The sequence below is a fragment of the Petaurus breviceps genome, unplaced genomic scaffold (assembly GCF_028583685.1).
Source record: "Petaurus breviceps papuanus isolate PSGF00001 unplaced genomic scaffold, PetGlider_PUasm1.0 89824, whole genome shotgun sequence".
Lineage (NCBI taxonomy): Eukaryota > Metazoa > Chordata > Mammalia > Diprotodontia > Petauridae > Petaurus > Petaurus breviceps.
In genome coordinates this window covers 207612-230596 of record NW_027187130.1, presented here as the reverse complement: position 1 = coordinate 230596, position 22985 = coordinate 207612, and the positions used below count along the sequence as shown (strand labels likewise).

Sequence of the window (22985 nt, the reverse complement as noted above, 5' to 3'; positions counted from 1 at the left end):
TATTTCTTTTAAAAATATATGGCTTCAAATTGTGTTTTAATTCAAGTAGACTAATCCTTTGGGTCTGAATCTGAGAGGTTAAAATGGTTACTAGGATGGAATGAGTTTTTCTTAATCCCTGAGAGGTGGGGGTTGGGGAGAAGAGAAGGCAAATTTGCATAGTAATTACAAAGGATCCTGGAGGTATGCTTCAGGCTTTTCCCAGGCCTCCCAGATGAGATTTGGTGGGACCAACCCAATGGGCCTTTTCAGACTTTGGTGCTGGGTTCTGTACTGTTGGGGAAAAGTAGCATTCTAGGGCTGATGTCCCCTGCAAACTGCCATCTGCACCTCTTTAGGAAGCTCAGAATCAAATATTCATATTTCATCATTTTCTTTCTGGTGAATAACTTTTCAGCAACTACACAGGAGCAGAGAACTGGAAAGTGAAATTGGCAATTTGGATTTTTTGTTTTCCTGCTCAGACATGAGTTGAACTCAGCCATGTACAATACTTGATAATATAATTAAACATCCAGGCCTAAATGAGGCTGAGGAAATAGTTTGGTTCCAGAGAGAGGTGTGATGGTGTCATCCTCTGACGATTTTTGTAATCTGTGTTGGTTTGAGAGAACGAAGCCCATTTTTGTGAGAAAAATCAATTCAGGTGCACTCACCCTGTGCCTAGACTCATGGAGTATAGGAGATAAGGGAGAACACACAGCCTCTGACCTCAAGGAGCTTTATAGTCATCTAAGGTGAAGGGAACACATTTTCACACACTTAACAGAGAACAGTTCAAAGATAGTATATAATAAATAAAGTAGTTTTTGTTGGTCAGTTATTTTTCAGTGTCTGATTCTATGATCCCATTTGGGGTTTTCTTGGCAAAGATACTAAAGTGGTTTGCCATTTCCTTCTCCAAAAAAATAAAGCAGTAAGTTGGATAGAAGCAAGTGTCAGAATGCTTGACATAAGAGTGTAAGGGCATTGGTTAGTCTAGGAGGGGAGATAACAACATTGTACAGTTATTAAGGAAGTCTTAATGGAAGAAGTAGAATTTAAGATAAGCAAAAATTTTGAAAGGTTAGGAAGGGATTTACATTTTGTTTAAAAAGTTTTAGCAAGTGTCCAGAGGCAGAAATGACCTTGCTATGTGTACTGGGGACTGTGAAGAGCTCTGAAAGGGGATTTAGGGAAGGGGAAAGGAATAAACATTTATAGACTCGAGGTGTGCATAAGATTCAGGAAAAAGGTGCCTGTTATATGTGTTAAGTGCTTTACAAATAACCCGATTCACATAATAATCCCCATTTTACAGATGAAGAAACTGAGACAAACAGATTAAGTGACTTGCCTAGAGTCACACAGTCAGTAAATATCTGAGGTTGGATTTGAACAGGTCTTCCTGATTCCAGCCCAGCACCTGTTAACCACTACACCTCAGCTAGTTGCCTCCATAGTGGAATGATAGAAAGAGGAGGTTAGATAGAATGAGGTCAAGTGGTAGAAAGCCTTGAATAACAAACCAAAGATCTTGGACTTCATCTATCATATAATAACTTACACTGTTATTATTTAAGATTTACAAATTATTTTCCCCTCACAACAGTCTTGTTAAACAGTGCTAATATTATTCCCAATTTATAAATTAGAATACTGAAGTCGAGGGTTTTTTCTATGGTCTCTCAAAGACACAGTGTCAGAACTGAGATTTGAACCACAATTTATTGACTTCAGTTCTACTGTTTTTTCCACTAGAAAGATGCACCAAGGCAGTGGGGAGTCAGATACACTTATAACCAAGACTTCTCACCAGTTTGGGTCCTGGGACAGTAGAAGACAGTAGAAGACAGGTTAGATTCTTCAGGGCCATGAGAAATATGAATAGGAGCAAGGGTAAGTAGAATGTTTAATTCAAAAAAACTATGCTATACTTTAGTGAAAGAGGAGTTATGGACCACATCAGGATGTGCCCCATAGAAGCTATGAGCCAGAACCAGGAGATATTTCTCATATGTCAGTAACATTCCTTTTGGGCCTTTAGGCTTCACAGCACAAAAAATAGAGGATCTCAGGACAGAAATAAATAATGGTGAGGGGTGGCTCTAGGTGGCACAGTGAATAGAGCACCGGCACTGGAGTCAGGAGGATCTGAGTTCAAATATGACCTCAGACACTTGACACACTAGCCATGTGACCTTGGACAAGTCACTTAACCCCAATTGCCTGCCATCCCCCCTCCAAAAAAAAAAGCAAAAAAAAGAAACAAATAATGGTGGTCCATACCAGGGTCCCATGTTATGTTCAATGACAGGAAGGCAAGGGAGAAATGACTAATTAGACACAGACCAGACATGGTATTGCACAAGATATAGGGACTTGGATACAAGGTCAAGAACAGACATGGTAAATTGTGGAGTTACCTGGTGGTTATTGTCCTTAGTTCTCCACGAGGACCAAAATGACATCTCTGTGTTAGAGGCAAGCTACAATGTGTCAGACTGTAGCTAATCAAACCAATATGAACTCAGAATGCTCTACCACAGGTTGGGCACAAATAGTCCAAGTGAACACTTGGGATGGGTTCTCTAAATTTGCACATCTAAAGTTTCTTTTGAGCTACTTTAATTCTGTTTTGCTCATAGAGCACAGCACCTTTTCTGGTGGGCAAGTCCTGTGCCAGTGTCTCCCATGTCACACAATTAATTCTGAAGTTCTTAAGAGACACCTTAAGAATGTTCTTATATCCCTTTTTCTGACTACCACATGTGAGTTCTTCATAAAATAGTCTTTTTGGCAAGCATACGTTTGGCTGGAATGAAAACCCAAAGCTGGGGTCTGATTGATTGAAAGACAGTCAAAAAGAAAGCTGAGCAAGGGTTGAAGGGGTCATAATATGGATTAGGCTTAATTCCACAGGTATTCAACATCTGCTTCTTTTTAAAAATGATGGTGTGGTCCATTGGAAAGAACTTTAGAATCTACTCTTCATTTCTCACATTCACACACCTGAATTCAAATATGGTCTCAGACACTGGCTATGCGATCCAGTACCTGGATGAATTTAATATCTTGGCTCCTCACTGAATTAGACCCGAGTTCTAGTCTTAGTTCATCCACTAACTTGTTATGTGCCCTTAAGTAACTTAGTTAACCTCTCTGTAACTGAGTTTCCTCTTCTGTAAACTGGGAGTAATAATGTGAACCCCAAAGGATTTTGAAGAACAAATGAGATAACTTGATTTGAAGGCTCCTGTTTCTCCTGTCTACCTTCTTTCGTTTATGTAAAAATGGTGATTGTCAGTCAAGAAGATGGCATTTGCCTTCCCAGCAACCTCATTGTTATAACAACTTCTGCCAGGGAAGAGAGTTAATAGGTCTCACTCAAACCTTCAGAATTGATTGTAAACCTCTGTTAGCTACATTTTCACTTGCAAAACAGCTTTTTGTCCCTCCTTGTGAATCGAGGTTTGGCTGCCACTTTTTCTATAGAGGGCAGAGTGCAGAAGAACAATTTATTTTTTTCCTAATGATTCACCATTAGCCACAGTGGAATACCTGCCACAAGACAGCTGCTTTCCAGAGAGGCAACAAATGGGCCTTTTGTCATTCTTTGAAAATGACTTCCCCTTCCTTCTCTCCTGAGGTAGGTATTGTCCCAGGGGAAGAGGGAATCCTGAGCGCCCCCAATCTGCCACCTGGTACCACTGATGGACACAGGAGACTCACTAACCTGCTGTTGTTGGACACATGGACAGTAGATGAACACATTTTTTCAATTAATGATAAATGATACAACAGGTACTTGTTAGTAATTTTCAGCTATAGGAAATGTTTGTTGCCTTTTCTTTTTAAAGACATAAAACCTCATATATATTTACGATTCATTTTTGCCTTTGCCAGTTTTGAAAAAATCTCCATTGTTACTAGGCAACGAAGTAGAGTCCCTGGGTCAGGAGTCAGAAACACTTGAATTCAAATATGGTCTCAGATGCTAGCTGTGTGACCTAGAACCTGAAATGTAGTAGGCACTTAATAAATTTTTATTGAGTGATTGATGGATTAAATAAATTAACCTTTGTCTATTTCAGATTCCCCCCAGTAAAATGGAGTTATAATAGAACTTATAATAGAAGTTATAATAGAAAGTTATGAGATATCATAAAGTACTTTGCAAACCTTAAAGTAGTATAAAAGGCTATTTATTATTATTGTTGTTGTCATTGAAATTATTACTTAAGAAAACTTTCTTGGACTCTCTTTTTCTCTCACACAGTATTTGTAACTTATTATTGTAAAATATTATTATTGTAAAATATCACTCAATCAATCATTTTCTGAGCACCTACTATGTGCAAGGCATGTTGTAGGCACCAGAGATATTTAAAAAAATTTAAAACCACTCCTGCCCACAAGGAGCTTACATTCTAATAAAGGAAACATTATACACATTTATAGGAATATGCATAACACTTTAAGCAGGTACTTGTGAGGCACTAGCAGCTGGGACTGGAGGTGGGGGGGGGAGGTGACCAGGAAAAGCCTTATGCTTGCTGAAGGTGGTTTTTTTTAGACTGAGTCTTAAAGGAAATCAGGGATTTCAAGAAGCAAAGGTGAGGACAGAGTACAATTATCTAATTTAGATCTATTCATGATGGTGACTTAAGTGTGATATGAAGAAGTCAATGTCTAAGTTTGGTTCAGCAAACACTAATCAAACAGAATTTGTTAATCTCCAGTAAAGCACCAGGCTCCACCACTGGGGAAAGATTTGGGGGGTTTTGTTGTTATTGTTTGAGCCATTTCAGTCGTGTTGGAGTCTTGCTGATCCTATTTGAGGTCTTCTTGGCAAAGATACTGGAGTGGTTTTGTTGTTGCCTTCTGCAGTTCATTTTACAGATGAGGAAACTAAGGCAAACAGGGTTAGTAAACAAACAAAACAGGAAGTGATTCCAAGCCCCAGTGCTCTCCACTGTGAACCACCTAGCTACATTTGGGGTAAGATACGGATAAGTAACATAATAGTTCCTGACCTCTTGGAGTTTCCTGTCTAATTCACAAGGCCAGGACATTTAAAATAATACAAAATTGGAAGTGTATTGGATGAAGAATTGCTAAGGAAAAAAGTTTTCTCCAAGCTATAGATAGAATAATTAGCTCTCTCTGGAATCAAGAAATGGGTGGGGATTAGTGGAAAGGAAACTGGGACCCCATCCCCTAGGGACACTAGCTTTCATTTTCTTATTTTAACTCCCTCAGTTCAGCATATGAATGGGAGACGATGAATAGCATTCCTCAAGGAGAATACCCTGTGACCCTTTCTGGCCTGCATTCTCCTTGGGGTCAAAGACTGCCTTGAAGAAACTAAAGCTAAGAATCCAGGAGCTACTCACTTTTAAGCCCAACACCCCCTCCCTTAGTAACCCTCCCCTCTTCCTGAGCACCCCCTCTCCACATTTTATCCTTTGATTTTGGTTCTGCAAATCTTTGACATGGTCCTAAGCAACTACATCTGCTTCTAGGTGGTAGGACTAGCAATTACTAGTCTGTGATAGAGAATGTCTGTTTCTTAACTGGGAAGGATGGGAAATGATGTATGTTCAATTTTTCATATATGGTATAGGAAATCGAAACCACGTGGATGAGGAATGTACCCATGGTATAACAGGAAAGCCTGCTGGAGCTCTTGGGAATGTTTATGAAGTCACCCACTGAGGGGGGGAGGAGGAAGAGGGGGTTTTGTGTCAGGGCTGGTGGAGGAAAGTTTTAATGTAAACATTCTGGGGTGGGTAGAAGAAAGAAGAGCTATCTTTTCTGAGAGGGCTGTAGTGTCCAGTTTACTTATAGATAAAGCCTGCTTAGCCTTCATGCACTCCCCCTCCTCATCTAAGTTAAATAATGCCTCCTCTATTTGAGGGCAATCCAAACTGTCTCAAAAAGGGATTAGTGGGACTGGGTGGCATGTTTGGGAAAGCTATACTTTGAAAGAACTTCTGGTGGGCTGATCTTTAGCAAAACAGTGAAATAGATGAACTGTCTCTTTAATGCCCTTTCCCTTTCCTTCCCTTCCTTCTAACTGTCGGGCATACAGCAGTCTCATTGCCTTGTCTAGTCTAAACTTATTCACAGTAAAGTGCAAAAGATTTAATGCTTGCCTATTCCCAAGGGCATTTGCGTTTTTAAAAAGAGGTGTCTACAGAGCCAAAGGAAAATCTCTAAGGATGGAATTTCTGGCATCAGTGAAGAGAAAGATGAGGGGAGGGGGGAATTCCTTATTTCCCTCAAATAAAACCACATAAGCAGTTGCCTGCATATAAAGCTAGTCCTGTTCCTTCCTTTTCCTAAAAGTAGACAGTATCCATTATGTACCTGAGTTTATAGTATTAAGATATTGCCCTTACATGGGCCAAGGAATATGACAACTATGAGGTGAGGGAGACTGTGGTATGCAAGGAAAAATATTAGGTCTGGAGACAGATGGTCTGGATTAAAACCATTGCTCTTCTACTTTCTACCTCTATGGGCCTCAGTTTCTTTATCTGTAAAGAGGATGGGGTTGGGGGATGGACTAACTTTTCTAGGATTCCTTCAACTCTAAATTTTATAGATAATCTCTAAGGATTACAACATATCTATCTGGAGAAAATGTAGACATGACAGTGTCAGAACTGGAGATAGTGGGATGGGTCAGACCTGGGAAAAGTAGGACCAGAAAACCAGCAAATACTCAACTACAGGATTGGTAGAGCAAAATCTGAATATTAGAATATTGGCACAAAGCCAGGGATTAGGTATTTAAAGGAAAGGAGAGAATGGACAAGTAAGTACATGAGTCAAAGACATCATTTTATTGGGGGGAGAGGAGGAAGGAAAGGTGGGATACTATTAAGGTCCAAACTAGTAAAAAAAAAAATAGAGGAGTCCAACAGAAGATTGACAGAAGTCCATTCGGGACTGTCAGAAGTCATAGAATTTCAAGCAGAAAGAAAAGGTCCAAGTGTAGAGGGGCATCTGGGAGTTCAGCCATGAAAAGACTAAGACTTGAATAGGAAAAACCAGCCCCTATGGGAATTAGATGGCATTTGATTATAGTTAACCAGAGCAAGTTGTGGGTAAAGTTCTGATTTAGAGGAGCTACAGATTAAAGACAAGATTGGTCCCTGTGTTTGGACCAGGAGCTCCCCTTACAGAGGGGGAGTTAAATAGTCTCAGTGGCAAAGGTTAGTGGTCCCTGTGTTTGGACCAGGAGCTCCCCTTACAGAGGGGGAGTTAAATAGTCTCAGTGGCAAAGGTTAGAGGGCTGCTGGGCCAGGAGCCAAGCCCATTTAAGTCTTAGGGCACATGTGAACTATTAACTAGGGAGAGAGAGACCCAATAAACACAAGATGACCCAATCCCCTAAATGTTAGGTTTCTTGGCTGGTGTTGGTGAATCTGATTTACTGTGAGTAATAAATTTTGTTACACCACCAGTTCCTTCCCTTGATCTGTCAACATTTACATTACATCATAATCCAAGCAGAAATGGACACATGCTTTTTAATGAATCATGTCCCTTCTTTGGCTCCTTTTCTCATCACATAACAACTTTTTAAAAATAGTTTATTTTTATTTTGAAAATAACAAACATGGAAAAAAATGGGTATTTATATTGTTAACAGAATTTTTACTGAACCAGTCTATAATCTGAGAATGACAAAACAGCAGAGACAAAGTGCCAGTAATCAGGGAGCCACTTAATTAATTATTATTATTTTTTAGGGGCTTTTTTGGAGGGGGGAAGGCAGGGCAGTTTGGGTTAAGTGACTTGGCCAAGGTCTCATGGCTAGTAAGTGTTAAGTGTCTGAGGCCGCATTTGAACTCAGGTCCTCCTGACTCCAGGACCAGTGATCTATTCATTGAGCCACCTAGCCACCCCTAATTAATTAGTTTCACAGTGAGGAATGTTAACTGAAGTAAAAGCACAGTTTATATGTACTTAAGTCACAACTGGGGAAGGAGGTGGGGAGGTGAATTACAAACAATTGTTTAGTGGTTTCCCACAAGAAACCCCTAAGTCCCACAATAGCACAGTTCTGGGGTCAAGTCTTTGCGGGTCATGAACACCTGCCCTAGAGTACAGAAGCAGAGTTCTGTGACCGGAACAAGGTTGTACAGTCTTTGTATCACTTTACTTAAGGTTCAGTGATTGTGAACATTGTCAGAGTTTTGATTAATCAGTTTAAGCTGCATTGTGAGCTCTGACTCTCAAGCAAGAGAGTCAGTTCTTGAGAAAGCTAAATTATTAGTATATTTATATTCATTACACATTATATCGATTAATATGAACATTATAAATTCCCTTCTATATATATGTCAGAACAGAAAAGGATAACACATGAAACTGCAGATATCTATTATGTATAGCTTACTTTCCTTTTTAAGTATATAAATTCAGCCTATAACTTTCAAAACTGGCCTTCTTGTCTGTACTTATTTCTAGCCTTTTTTCTGTTCTCTGAATTTAAAAAAAAATGCCTCAGTAACACTTTTTTTCTATAACTATCTCTGTGCTCCCATCATTCCCTGTTGGAAAAACAAACAAACCAAGCCTTTATAACACATGCATATTCAAACAAAACAAATTTCCACATTTGCTATATCCAAAACCACATATTTTATTCTGTATCTATTATCTCTTTGTCAAGAGGTAGGTGGTATATCACACCATCAACCCTCTTAAATCAGAATTGGTCATTGCATTGATCAGAATTCTCCTCTTTCAGAGCTTTTTTCCTTGTGATGCGCTTATTGTATAAATTATTCTCCTGGTTCTGTTCAATTCACTCTTCATCAGTTCATGTAGGTTTTCTCTAAACCATCCATTTTGTCATTTCTTACAGCATAATAATATTCTATTATTGTTATATGCAATTTCACACTGTGTAGGATTGGATATTTGGGTTCATAGTATCATAGATTTAAGGATGGAGGACTAGAGATAATCTGCTCCAGGGGTGAGGAACCTGCAGCCTTGAGGCCACATATGGCCCATACTTGGGATTTGTTCTTGGAAGTTTGGATTCAGTCAAAGGGCCACACTTGAGGACCTAGAGGGCCACATGTGATCTTGAAGCTGCAGGTTCCCTACCCCTGACCTAGTCCAACCTACTCATTTTACAGATGTGGAAACTGAGGCCTCAAAGAGTTAAGTGACTAGCTAAGGCCATATTGCTAATAAGCTTCTATCTTACTATCAGTTGATACTAAAGGGAATTTTATTGTTCTCTATAATTTCATTGTTGTAGGACACCCTTGGTAAGGAATTTCTTTTACCAATTCAGTTATAGTCTTAGAAAGTTGGGGGGAGAAGGAGGACTGAAAGGTTAATTGAATTACCTCAGAGCACACAGCTAGCATGTATCTGAGTTGGTATTCAAACCTAGGTTTGATTCCAATACCAGCTTTCTATCTATCCTATGGGCCAGGCTGATTCTCCAAAGGGAAACTTATCTTAAATAAATACTACTCTTATAGATTATAAATACAACAGAGGTAAGTATCTAAAAATCATTTCTTCTGTCCAGAATAACTATGCTGAGTATTTTTAGGCAATAAGACAATTTCTGTGAAATAGATTGTGGAGTCTTTAGAAAAGATCTGTGTCCTCATTGGAAATTTAACATGAGGTATTTCTATGTTCCAAATTCTCTTGGGATTGTATGTTACCAAAAGATTTACCAAAATGTCATTTGATTGTTTTTTTTTTTGTTTGTTTTTTTGCTTTTTGGAAGAGAGAAGGCAGGGCAATTGGGGTTAAATGACTTGCCCAAGGTCACATGGCTAGTAAGTGTCAAGTGTCTGAGGCCATCCTGACTCAGGGCCGGTGCTCTATTCACTGCACCACCTAGCCGCCCCTTGATTGATTTTCAACCTGAACATTTATTTATAAAAAGAACACAAAACAATATTTTTAAAGGTCTCTGACATTTGTACGCAATTTTAGCTTTTCGAGTCTCTTCTCATCCTTGCATTATCATTCAACTTCCACAATTAGCTTATGAGGTAGGTATGGACAAGTCATTTTACATCTCTAGATTTCAGTTGCTTCCTCTGTGAAGTAGAGATAATAATTATATGCATACCATTTTCCTAATAGGATTGTTGTAAAGAAAGAGTTTCATAAACTAAAAAGCACCACATAAATGTGATCTCTTTCAGAAGAGGCCTACTGGCTGGGTACCATACTTCCAAAATATTTCCTTTTTTAAAAAAATATTTCATGTTTTCCAGTAATTGAGCATTCTTTTTTTCCTTCCTCCTACCTCCCTCTAACTACTGGGGAAAAAAAAGGGAAGAAATGTATCATATAAGCCCAATCAGGCAAAATATGTTCCCATATTGGTCACATCCTAAAACACACTTTTTATTCTATATAACAGTTCATCATCTCTGTCCTGAGGTGGACAGCATTCTTTGTCAGTCCTTTGGAATCATTGTTGATCATTTGGTTGATCAGAATTAAGTCTTTCAAAATGAGTTGTTTTTATGATATTGATATTACAGCATAAATGGTTCTGCTTACTTCATTCAGCATCAGTTCATTTAAATCTTTCTGTATGTCACTGAAATCATCTTTTTCTGCCTCATTTCTTATAGCACAATAAGATGCCCAGATATTTCCTAGCACTATTACCATTCTGCTCATGCTAAAGAGTTTATCCATTTTTCTGAGGAAGGAAAAAAGAATCCTTGGTGTTTGCGTATGAGTTATAAGACGTAATTCTGGTTAATGTCAATTATATCCAGAAAGACCTGGGCAGTGTAGTAAAGAAGACATGTATTTGCCACATTAATCTCTCTAGCAATAGTTTCTTTCTTTAGGCGTCCTAATTTTTCTCCTCTGCTTTGTTCATTTCCTTCTCTCTCTGTCTCCATCTCTTTTTTTCTCCATCATTATTTCCCTTCAAAGAGAGTTTTAAAGCTGCAGGAGACCTTAGAGATCAATTAATCCATTCTCATTTGGCAGATATGGTAACAGGCCAAGAGAGGAAATGACTTGCTCAAATTCTTTCAGTGACTTTGACTTGGAGGCATACTTGGGAAAAGATCTCAAATCTTTGGACTCTCAATTCAGTGTTGTTCCCACTATCACCAACTGCTTCTCTTTCCCCCTAAATCTTTCTCTCCCTACTTTGATCTTTTTACCATGTCTTTCTATTGTCTTTTTTGTCTGTGCATCTTCCTCTAGTTCTTCTTTTGTCTCTCTGTCCCTGTCCCACCCTATTATGCTTTATACTCTTTTTCCCCCTCAACCTGAGCATCATAGCTCTGCATGTACATTGGGCTTAGAAAGAACTTACACTGCCGAACATCCTTAATACAGAAAGATTGATGCTTCCAGTCTCTGTGCTCCTTTCCTTCAGGTTTTGCTCATGGTGAAGTAGAAAAGGGAATGCTGCCAAGCACCTAGGAGACAGGAGGGTTACTTTTCCTACTTGTGTGTGACTGTCGCAAAATAAATAGGTGGTCTTCTGGAGTGAAAAGCAGAAAGACCACTTGTCCTATGGTTCTGTGATAAAGGATAGAAGGGAGAAGGAAAAGAAGAAAGATAGATAAAGGAAGACGGAGGAGGAAGGAAAGAAAGCAGGGAAAAGAAAGGAAGTAATTGGCAGTTAGCAAAAAGAGTTGGAGAGGAGGGAGAGCAGAAGAAGAGGGAAATGGACCAAGGGAAGGAAAGGCTTAAACAGAAACTCATTAGCAAGCACAGTATTACAAATGTCTGTCTGTTTTGTTGTCCCCTAGATCAAATATTAGCCAGACCTCTGCATAATGTCAATATCAGCCACAGCTCAGACCTTAGCTGGCTTGTGTGCATGGAACTGTAGAGACAACAGAGAATAATAATGGCTTGCACACAGATGTGAGACAATTAAATCAAACTGGAATTTTTATCAAAAGGAAATCAGTGTTGTTCATTTTTGCCCTGGTGTAGTACATTGAACTATGCTCCCTTTCCCTGTCCCAACCCCCAGGCCTCTGGCTGGGGAGCATCTCCAGCCTGTTTGGGTGGGAGGCAGGCAGGGCGTGAAGAATGTCTGTGTCCTATTATGACTCAGAGGAAGTTATTGTCTGTGCTTTATATACACAGTGGGCCTGCTACATCCTGCTGCACATTTTGTGGGCCAGAAAGGGGGGAGGGAAAGATTTAAAAAAAAATTTTAAATTATATACTGAACTGTCCACTTTCCACCTATTAAAGCCCCTAGGGAGTGTGCCAGGACATTTTGACAGATCTGCCTTGACCTTAGGTCAGCAGCCTAGCCTGAGTAAAGTTCACCCTGGAGAAGTACTAAAAAAAAAAAGCCTAGACTCTAACTCTGACTCTGCCATTAATTAGCTACATGGCCTTGGGTAAATCACTTAACTTCTCTTAAACCTTGAATTTCCTCCTCTAAAATGGGAATAGTAATAGTTGTTGAAGTCTGCTTTACAGGAATATTGTAAGGTCCTAATTATGCTCAAACCTCTTCTGTCTGCCTACTCTAATACCCAGAATCTTTCTGGGCCCAGCTGGGATTCCCCTCCCTGAAGTCTTCCCCAGCCACCCCTAGTCCTTTGAACAGCTATAGGGTTATGTACTATATCACTCACTTGACTCATCTGTTGTCTTTTATCATGAGTAACCTTTTTATGTCTGATCTCCTAAACTAGATTGTAAACTCCTTGAGAGCAGAAATTACATCTTATATATCCTCAACACTGGCGGTGTTCAATCAGTGTCTAGGTAATTAACCACTTATTGGCAATGTTGAAGCCTAAGTTGTGTTTCAGGTAGGGGGTTGGACTAGATAACACAAGAGGTCCCTTCCAACCCTGAGATTCTGTAATTCTGTGATTTAAAAAAAAAATCCCATAGGACTTAGCTCAATGCCTCGTACATTGTAGGTGTTTAATAAATACTGATTGCTTAATTATTGTTGTTACCAATTATTATTGAAGCTAACCAGCATTCTCTCTTTGTTCCAGGAGCTCATGTTCTCCGGCAGCAGAACGGGCAGGCTCCGATCAAGGGAGTGAATCTGAATTGTTTGCCTAGTCTCTGGGTCAGGGGCTAAACACTCTCATGAGGTAACCCTGGCCTGTGACTGGCCTCTTCTACCCCTTGGTGAAGCAATGGGCCAGAAAATCTCAGGGAGCATCAAATCTGTGGATGTCCGTGAACCCCCTTACCAATCAGTGAAGCGAGACCTGCGGGGCCCCGACTTCTGCCGGCCAGCCCGCCTGGACCTGTTGTTGGATATGCCACCAGCCCGGTCAGAGGTCCAGCATCAGCATGCCTGGAATCCTGAAGACCGCTCACTGAACATTTTTGTGAAAGAAGATGATCGGCTGACCTTCCACCGGCACCCAGTAGCCCAGAGCACAGACTGCATCCGAGGGAAGGTAGGCCATGCCCGAGGCCTCCATGTATGGCAGATCCATTGGCCTACACGGCAGCGGGGAACTCATGCTGTGGTGGGTGTGGCCACTGCCGAGGCCCCACTGCATTCAGTGGGCTATACAGCCCTCGTTGGCAGTAACAGTGAGTCCTGGGGCTGGGATCTAGGGCGCAACAGACTTTATCATAATTGCAAGAACCAACCTGGTGTGACCTACCCTGCCTTCTTAGAGCCAGATGAGGCCTTTGTGCTTCCAGATTCTTTACTAGTAGTTTTGGACATGGACGAGGGAACACTCAGTTTCATTGTGGATGGACAGTACCTTGGTGTGGCCTTCCGGGGGCTGAAAGGGAAAAAACTCTACCCCGTAGTGAGTGCTGTTTGGGGCCACTGTGAGATCACAATGAGATACATTAATGGACTTGATCGTAAGTATTCTACTTTTTCTCATTTTCCTCCTCTGTTAATCCCTTTCTGGGTCATTTGGATAAGGGGAGGGACAGTGTCTTAACTAGACTTTCTTCTTCTCCTGGTGGCTAACCCAGACAGTACTGTGTGTTGGAGACATTACACTGGTGCTTAATAAATATATATTATCTTTGTGTTTGTGAATATTTGTTGAAATAGGTGTCAATGACCAAACTAAATTTCCATTGTCATTAACTTGTAAGAACAGCAAGATTAACTCTGTAGGTAGTATGGAGTAATGGATAGAGAATTGTCTTGGAATTGAGGAGTTCTTGTTCAGTTTTGGGGGTTTTTGTGTGTTGTTTTTTTTTTAGTCATGTCTGACTCTTTGTGACCCTGTTTGTGGTTTTCCTGGCTAAGATACTGGAGTGGTTTGTCATTTCCTTTTCTAGCTCATTTTATAAATGAGGAACTGAGACAAACAGGGTTAAGTGACTTCCTCAGGGTCACCCAGCTAGTAAGTGCCTGAGGCCAGATTTGAACTCATAAAGATGAGTCTTCCTGATTCCAAGCTGAATATTCTATCCTCTGGGCCACCTGCACAGACATGTACTACCGATATGATTCTGGGGAAGTCGCAACCACTCAGTGCTTTAAGCAACCTTCTAAGAAAATAAGCTACATTTTGCTGACCTGTTCTGCTTGAAGAGATTTCCTCACTGGGATTTCTCTACTCCAATGAAATCACAGATCCAAATCCTTCCCCTCCAAAAAGCCCCCTAACTTATATAATATTATAATGTGAGAAAAATCATAGATCTACAACTGGAAGGGACCTCAGATGCTACCTTCTCCATGCCTTTCCTTTTATAGATGAGGAAATTTAGAGCCCAGGGACTTAACACTAGTCAACAAACTAGAGCTTAAGATGTTCCAGGAATTGGGCTAAGCTCTGGAGATAGAAATAAAAGCAGAAACACAGGCCCTCTCTTCAAGGAACACACATTTCAGTCAAGGAGGTGATCGCAAGCAAATAACTATACAGATTTAAGATCTATGCAGTCTATATCAAAGTAATCTTCAAGGGAAGGTACTAGCAGGTGGGCAAACTGGGAGAGTCTTTCTACAGAAGGTGGGATTTGAGCTGAGGTTTAACGGATGCCAAGGAAACTAGAAGAAAGAGGCAAGAAGGGAAAATACTGGCAGCATGAGGGAGAACCATAGACAGGAGCTAGAGTGTCAAATGTCAAGAATCACATAGCTAGAGTATAGAAGAAGACTGCAAAGGTGGTGAAGAAAAGACCGTTCTGCAAAGGGCTTTAAATGCCAAACACAAGATTTTTATATTTGTTCCTGGAAGGAGTCACTGGAGTTTTTTGAGTGTGGAATGGGGCGACAGGGAAACTGACATAGTCAAACCTGTGCTTTAGAAATATTGTTCTTGGCAGTTTTGTGAAAGTATCAGAGGTAGAAAGGAAGGGAAGAAGCATACATTTATATTAAGTGCCTACTATGTGCCAGGCTCTGTGCTAAATGCTTTACAAACAATAACCCTGGAAAATAGGTACTATTATTATCCCAATTTTACAGTGGAACAAACTGAGGCAGGCAGGTTAAGTGACTAGGCTAAGGTCACACAGCAAGACCCCCATTTAGGTCTTTCTTTTTTCCAAATTTTATACAAATTCTCTGCACCTTCTAGTTGCTTCCAAGTAGAGAGAGACTTGAGGCAGGAAGACCTATTGAAATTATCTAGATGAGAGATGGTCAGGGCCTATACTGAAGAGAAAGGGAAAAATATGAGAGATTCAGTGAGGGTAGGAATTACTGGGTGTGACAACAGATTGAATTTGTTGGCTGAGGGCTAGTAAGGAATTAAGGAAGACAATGAGGTTGCAAACTTAGGTGAGCAGAAGTTTGGTGGAGCCTTTGAAAGTAAATAGGAAAGTTGGGAAGAATAGGATTTGAACTCAAGTCCCCTGACTCCAGGGTCAGCATTCTTTCCTCTCTATCCCATCGCTTCATTTAGAAAAATCCTTCCTTCTGAGAAGCCTGTGAGGTAGGTAGTATAAGTATTACTATCCTCATTTTACAGATAAGGAAACTGCAGTTTCCTTAGTTAAGTGATTTGCCCTTGGTAATACATCTGGTAAGTTGCTGGGAATCGGACCCAGGCCTCCTGATTCCAAGTCTGTGTCTGTTTACTATCATCAAGATATATCTATATATATATATATAATATATACTATTACTATAAACTTTGATCCCCAGGTTTGAATCAATTTATCTGTCAATAAACAAGAATTTATTGAGTCCCTACTAATTGTCTAGTTCATTGTTTGCCTGTTTTAAGGATGTGGATAAAGATTTCCAGAGGGGAATGATCATTGATGGTGGAAGACCTTGATGATCATGCCATTAGATCAGTTATTTAAATGAATAGGGAGTATTTACCATGGAGAAGAATATTTTTTTTTTCTTTTTGGAGGGGAAGGATAGGGCAGTTGAGGTTGAGTGACTTGCCCAAGGCCTCATGGCCAGTTTTTGTGTGTGTGTGTGTGTTAAGTGTCTGAGGCCAGATTTGAACTCAGGTCCTCCTGGACTCCAGCGCCTGTGCTCTATTCACTGTGCCACCAAACCGCTCCCGTGGAGAAGAATCTTAAGGAACACAAGGTGCCTATGTTTTCATATGGAAAAGGGAATAAGCTTGGTCTGGAAGTGGGAGAGAAGCAGATTTGATTCAGTAAGGCAAATCTTATTACAACTTTTCAAAGGTGAAGTGAGCTGCCTAAGAGGGTAGTAGGTCCCATGTCTCTAGAGGTCTTCAAAAGAAGAGGAGTTGGGGCAGCTAGGTGCTGCGGTGGATAGAGTACCAGCCCTTGAGTTAGAAGGATCTGAGTTCAAATCTAGCCTCAAACACTTACTAGGTATGTGACACTGAGCAAGTCACTTAACCCCAATTGCCTCAAAAAAAAAAAAAAAGGAAGAAAGAAAAAGAAGTACAGAAAAAAGTGCTGGATTTTGAACCTAGATTTCAAATCATGACTGCCAACTTATTTCTTTTGTGACCTTGGGTAAGTGACAACCTCTCTGAATATCAGTTGCCTCATTTACATATATATGCAAACATATATATGTAGAGAAACTATTGTATATTATTTTATGTATTATATTATCAATTGTTATATATAAATATATAAATTCTATTTTATTTTCAGTTCTGAATTATCTCCCCCACCAGAAGGAAAAGCAGAACCTATTATAAATATGTATAGTTGTGCCAAACAAACTCCCACAATGTACAGTTGGAATCTATCAGTTCTCTATCTGGAGGTGGATAGCATGTTTCATCGTGAGACTTGGCATTATGGTTGGTCATTGTTTTGATCAGTTACTAAATCTTTAAAATCTGATTATATTTACAGAATTGCTATTATTGTATAAATTGTTCTCCTGGTTTTGCCACTTCCCTTTGTGTCAGTTCATAAAAGTCTTCCCAAGTCTCTGAAATCATCACTTTCTTAGAGCACAATAGTATTCCATCACATTCACATAACATAGCTTGTTCAGCTGTCCCCTAACTTATGAGTAAGTATCCCCTCAGTTTTCAGTGCTTTGCCACTACAAGAGGAACTGCAATAAATATTTTTGCCACTTTCTTTGATCTCTTTGGTGTATAGACCCTGGTAGCAGTATCGCTGGATCAAAGGGTACACACAGTTTAATAGCTTTTTGGGCATAGTTCCAAATTGCTTTCCAGAATGGTTGAACTTGTTCACAGTTTTACCAACAGTGCATTTAATGTATCTGTTTTCCTACTGACTCTCCAGCATTTGTCATTTTTCTTTTCTGTCATCTTAGCCATTCTTATGGGTGTGAGGTAGTACCTCAGAGTTGTTTTAATTTGCATTTCTCAAATTACTATTGATTTAGAGCATTTTAATGCAGATATTGATAGCTTGGATTTCTTCCTCTGAAAACTGCCTATTAATATCCTTTAGCCATTTATCAATTGGAGAATGTCTCTTATTCTTGTAAATTGGACCCAGTTCCCCATATATTTTAGAAATAAGATCTTTATCAGAGAAACTTTCTATAAAAATCTTCTTTTGTGAGTTACCTGCTTTTCATCTAGTTTTAGGTGCATTGATTTTATTTGTGCAAAAACTTTAAATTTTCTGCAGTGAAAGTCATTCATTTTACCTCCTATGAACCTCTTTTGTTTGGCCTTGAAGTGTTCCCCATTCAGAGATCTGACAGGTAATTTCTTCTACACTCCACTAATTTGCTTATGATGTCATCTTTTATGTCTAAATCATGTACTCATTTTGAGCTTATCTTGGTACATAGTGTGAGATGTGGGTTTGTGCCTAGTTTTTGCCAGACTACTTTCCAGTTTTCCACAGTAATATTTTTCAAATGGTGAGTTCTTGTTCCACTAATTGGGACCTTTGGGTTTATCAAGCCCTAGGTTACCATGCTTATTTGCTTCCCTATATTGTGTATCTAATCTGTTCCATTGACCATCCATTCTATTTCTTATCTAGTTGTTATGGGAATGGGAATTTAAGATCTTCCCTGCCCCTTTGCTAGGCTTAAGTGACTCTGGGAACTATCCTTGATTTGAAAATATACTCTGCCCCCTAATAGGCTGAATGTGGTCACATGGAGCCTGTGGAAGGAGGCTTGTTCTTCAGGATCACCTCATTACTTTGTTGATTAGGCAGTGGGTCAAGAGATTTGTTACATTCTCTGAGCCAGGAGAAGGCTATATAAACCTTGATGTGAGACTTTGTTTTGGGGCCCACTTTGAGAAGAGTTGTATGATTTGACCAGATGAGATTCTGGGCAGCCATTGAGCCCGCCAGCTTTGAAAACCCAGATGTTGATGCTTCCCTCTCTGGTAACTGACTAGGTATGGATGTAATGGTCAGGCAGCTGGAAGCCTGTCTGCTGATCTATTTCTCTGTCTGTATTTTTTGTCTCTCTGTATTCTCTAAAGTTTGGGGTGCTGACCTTTTTCCCCTGAACTAGGTAAATGACATATGTTTGATTAAGGCAAGATTGTTAACCCATTTTGAGTTGCTTTCCTTTAGAAAAGCAGATCTAAGAACCTGTGTTGGCAGTCATCCTGGGGATGCTGGCATGCTTGCTGCTACACTAGTACCAAATTGTTTTTGATAATAATGGCTTTGAGATCTGGTTCTGCTAGGTCCCCTGTCCCCTGACCACTTTCCACTGGCCCCCTGCTAATCTCCCCAATACACACACACACACACACACACACACACACACACACACACACACATTCTTGCATTTTCAGGATTGACCACTATTGAGTGTCAAACTGTTGATCACGAAACTATGGGCTGTCAGTGCTAGTGGACAACCTGGACATCATCTAGTTTAAGCATCTCATTTTATAGATAAGGAAACTGAGGCCCTGACATGCTCTCAGTCACATCACACAGGTAGCAGAACCAAGATTAGAACTCAGGTTCCCTGATTCCCCATTCTTGTGTTCTTTCTAATAATTCTTCCATTATTACTGTTTAACCATTTACATTTAGCATCATGTATGTGTCTCTAACAGGAGCAGTCATCAATTAATTATCATGACACCTTTTGCTGTCTCTTAACAGTTACAATTCAGAGATACCACAAGAAAAATACAGACATTCATAATCAGATGCATAACTGGAAATACTCCTTACATGAAACTCTTCTTTCTGACAGAATAAAAGCACTTTTCAAATTGTTAGTATAGGAGGTTTGAATTAAAAGGGAGTTTACACTAGAAAATAATGCGTGCTCAAGTGCATAGTCTCCCCATTAGAATGTAAGCTCATCAAAGGCAGGTACCATATTTTTGCCTTTTTTTTAATCCTCAGCATTCTAGCATAATACCTGGCATTTAATAAATGCTTTTTGACTCACTGACTGGCATGAACTATTTTGAATATATACTGGAATTCACATTGGATATTGATTTATCCTTTTGTGCCGTAGCGGGTGGTTCAGCTTTCAAGTCCATAACCACATTGATGATGATGAAGTTATAGCCAGAATAATTTCTGTGTGCAGAGGGAGAGAAATTCCTAAGGTTCTCTTCTTATCTTTGGTTCTCTGCTGTGGTATTGCTGGAGAGAGAAAGGTCATGATGCCAAGTGGTCATCAGGTAAATTCACTAAACTTAGACTCATTTAGCAAGTGTGGTGCCTGTGCATAGGTTGACTTGCGGAGGTGTTTTGATGAGTTTTCCTACAGTGTGATGGGAAAAGAATATCCTCTTCCCTTAAATCGCTGGGGCTTATGGGAGAGAATTCAGCCTTTTGAAGAAGTTCAGCAGTGTGAATTCAAAGTGATTGTGGGATGTCAGAATCAGATGATTAGAATTGGAATAGACCTTAGAAGTTATCCTTTGTAGCTCCTCTCATTTTATAGATGAGAAAACTGAGGCCCAAAGAGTACAGTGACTTGCCCACTATCACACAGATAAGAGTGGGAATTGAACTAAGAGGTTTTAATTCCAAGCCCTGGAATTCTTCTACACATTAAGCTGAAATGCTGGGGCCCAAGATGACAGTTTGAGCTTCTACCCTGGGAGTTAGAGAGAAAAAAGAAAAGGGGGAATATGGTACTCCTAAGAAGGAAAAAAGCTACTCTTAACCAGGTTGAGAGTAAGCCTATAGCTAGAAGAAAGTAAGAAGGCAGGACAGAAGAAAGTGTGACTCAAGAGAAGATGAAGGGGGAGTATAATTAGGAGACCAGCTAGGTAGCACAGTGAATAGAGCACTGACCCTAAAGTCAGGAGGACCTGAGTTCAAATCTGGCCTCAGAAATACTAGCTGTGTGACCCTGGGCAAGTCACTTAACCCAGATTGCCTCCCAAATAAGTAAATAAATAAAATATCAGGATCATAGAATGTACAGTTAGGTGGTACAGTGGTTAAAGTTGCTAGACTTGGAATTCAGGAAGACCTGAGTTCAGATCCTGGTCTCAGATATTTACTAGCTGTATGACCCTGGGTAAAGTCACTTAACGTCTCGCAACCTCAGTTTTCCAATCTGTAAAATGGGGATATTAATAGCACTTAACTTATAGAGTTTTTTTAAGGATCAAATGAGATAATATAGTTGCAATACTTTACAAACCTTTAAGTGCTATATAAATGTTAGCTCTTACTTAGGTCAGCTATGTTAGACCTGAAAGGGACCATAAAGGCCATTTGGTCAAATCCTCCTATTTACAGGAAAGAAAACTGAGGCCAAGAGAGTTGAAGCAACTTAACCCAGATCCCCAAGCCTAGGACAACCCACATTCAACTAAACCCTAAATCCTTTATGCCATCTGATTTGGGTGGTAGAAATTCTATAAAAGAGGATGTGTGGTAAAGATTAGAACCCCAGGTTCTCTCTCTGCTTCTATCTCTGCAGGTGCTGGTAGTATTATTTGGTGCCTGAGGACCAAAGGACCAGTTTTGGGGAAAAACTGGGATTTGGGGCCCAGAGTTTAGAAATGAACTGTAGCTAGGAAAGGGAACTATGACTGTGCAATTTTTTTTTTTAATCTGAGAAAGGATAGGCAGAATTATATGGGAACTTTCTCCTGGGTTGTTCAAATCGATCATATCCAGATTGCTGAGGCCAAGTAGATTTCCTTCCACACAGGCTAAAAACAATTCTGAAAAGTTTAGCCCTTAGTCTCTGATTTCTAGAACCCAAATAATTTGATCTATTAGCCAAACAACAAATATTCATGGATTATAAATACAAAGTACCTGTACATTCAGGTAGTGAATTTCATCCCCCTCCCAGATCCCTTCTTCAAAACTTTCAGTTGAGTACAAAACTCCACAGACTCTTCTGAAAAAATTCATTTGCCTGAAGACAGCCCAAAAATTTGTTATGAATCAAAGTCCAAACATATTCCCACAAAAATTTAATAAATACTGTAATCCTCCATAGAATAGTTTAAAAGAGTAAGTATTCTTATTTATGTGTGAAGTTAAAAGGTATGTTGAGAGTCCTACCTACTCATAAAGTTATGAGGTCACTAGAGATAATATGTTGACTATACCATCTTTTCTCCAAATGTTTTGAAAATCAAAGCTCCATTGCCCTCTGGTATTCCACCTTTTCACAATGCAGTTGTGCTCACCCCAAAGACAAAGGGAATACTTGGCATTACTCTGTCCAGAGTCAGCAATGCCCTCTCATCTCTCGGAAGTTTATTAGCATGATAAACAAAAATTCTTGATAATCTTCTTTCTCATTTGAGAGTGGCTTTAATCCAAGTCATGCTGCCTCTGGTACACACTAAGATCTTGGGAGCCTCTGTGATTTCCAGGGACCTTTTCCTGGAAAGAGTTTGTACTTCATAGAGCTCAACTCTGAAGCATAATGAATAATTGCTCAAGTCAGTGGAGAATGGGAATATGTACAGGATGGACTGAGTAAAGTATCTTATTCTGACTGTTGGGCTGCTAGTGATGCATCTAAGCCACTAAGACCCGAGAGGGCTCATAAAAGCAGCTGGTTATCGACACAGTGTTTTCAGAGGCCTGGCAAAAGACACTTTTGCTTAAAAAGAGAAAAAAACCTTTCCCATCCACTTCCTGATTTATTTCTTACTTGACACCTATCATGTATCAATCCAAAGAAACCTCTTTTTCAAGCTAACCTTGCCAATTTCCTTTATCTTTCCTTCATCTGACAATGTTTCCAGATCCCTCTCTATCCTGATTGCCCACCTGTGACACATGATGCAGCTTCTCAATGACCTTTTGAAATGTGGGGCTGAGAACTGAAAATAATACTCCAGATTCTATCTGACTAACCCAGAATAGAGTGGGATAATGACCTGCTTTATTCTGAAAGCAAGTTTCTGTTAATACAGCCTGAATATTTGGTCTAGCTTTATTACCAGCCACATCTCTTTTTTTTTTTTTTTGTGGGGGGAGAGGACAGGCGGGCAATTGGGGTTAAGTGCCTTGCCCAAAGTCATAGGGCTAGCAAGTGTTAAGTGCCTGTGGCAGCAAGCACCCCAAGCGCATCCTCAGGGTTTGCTGCCCATACAGGTTCTTGGATCTGCTTTGTTAAAGGAAAGCAACTCAAAATGGGTTAACAAGCTTACTTTAATCAGTCAGACATATATCGTTTACCTTGTTCAGGG

General features: G+C 39.8%; 1 protein-coding gene across 3 annotated transcripts in view; it reads left to right on the top strand.

Annotated features, from left to right (window-relative positions):
* The window catches only part of LOC138176522 (SPRY domain-containing SOCS box protein 4), a 155380-nt gene that overhangs the window by 10433 nt on the left and 121962 nt on the right, over positions 1-22985 (top strand). For 2 of the 3 annotated variants that reach the window (XM_069107311.1, XM_069107312.1), the window contains one exon: positions 12990-13830. In XM_069107311.1, the coding sequence (XP_068963412.1) occupies positions 13137-13830 (694 nt within the window). In that variant the 5' untranslated portion in view covers positions 12990-13136. Of the gene's footprint in view, positions 1-3632; positions 3784-12989; positions 13831-22985 lie in introns of all 3 variants that reach the window. The other variant, XM_069107313.1, reaches the window with a different exon arrangement.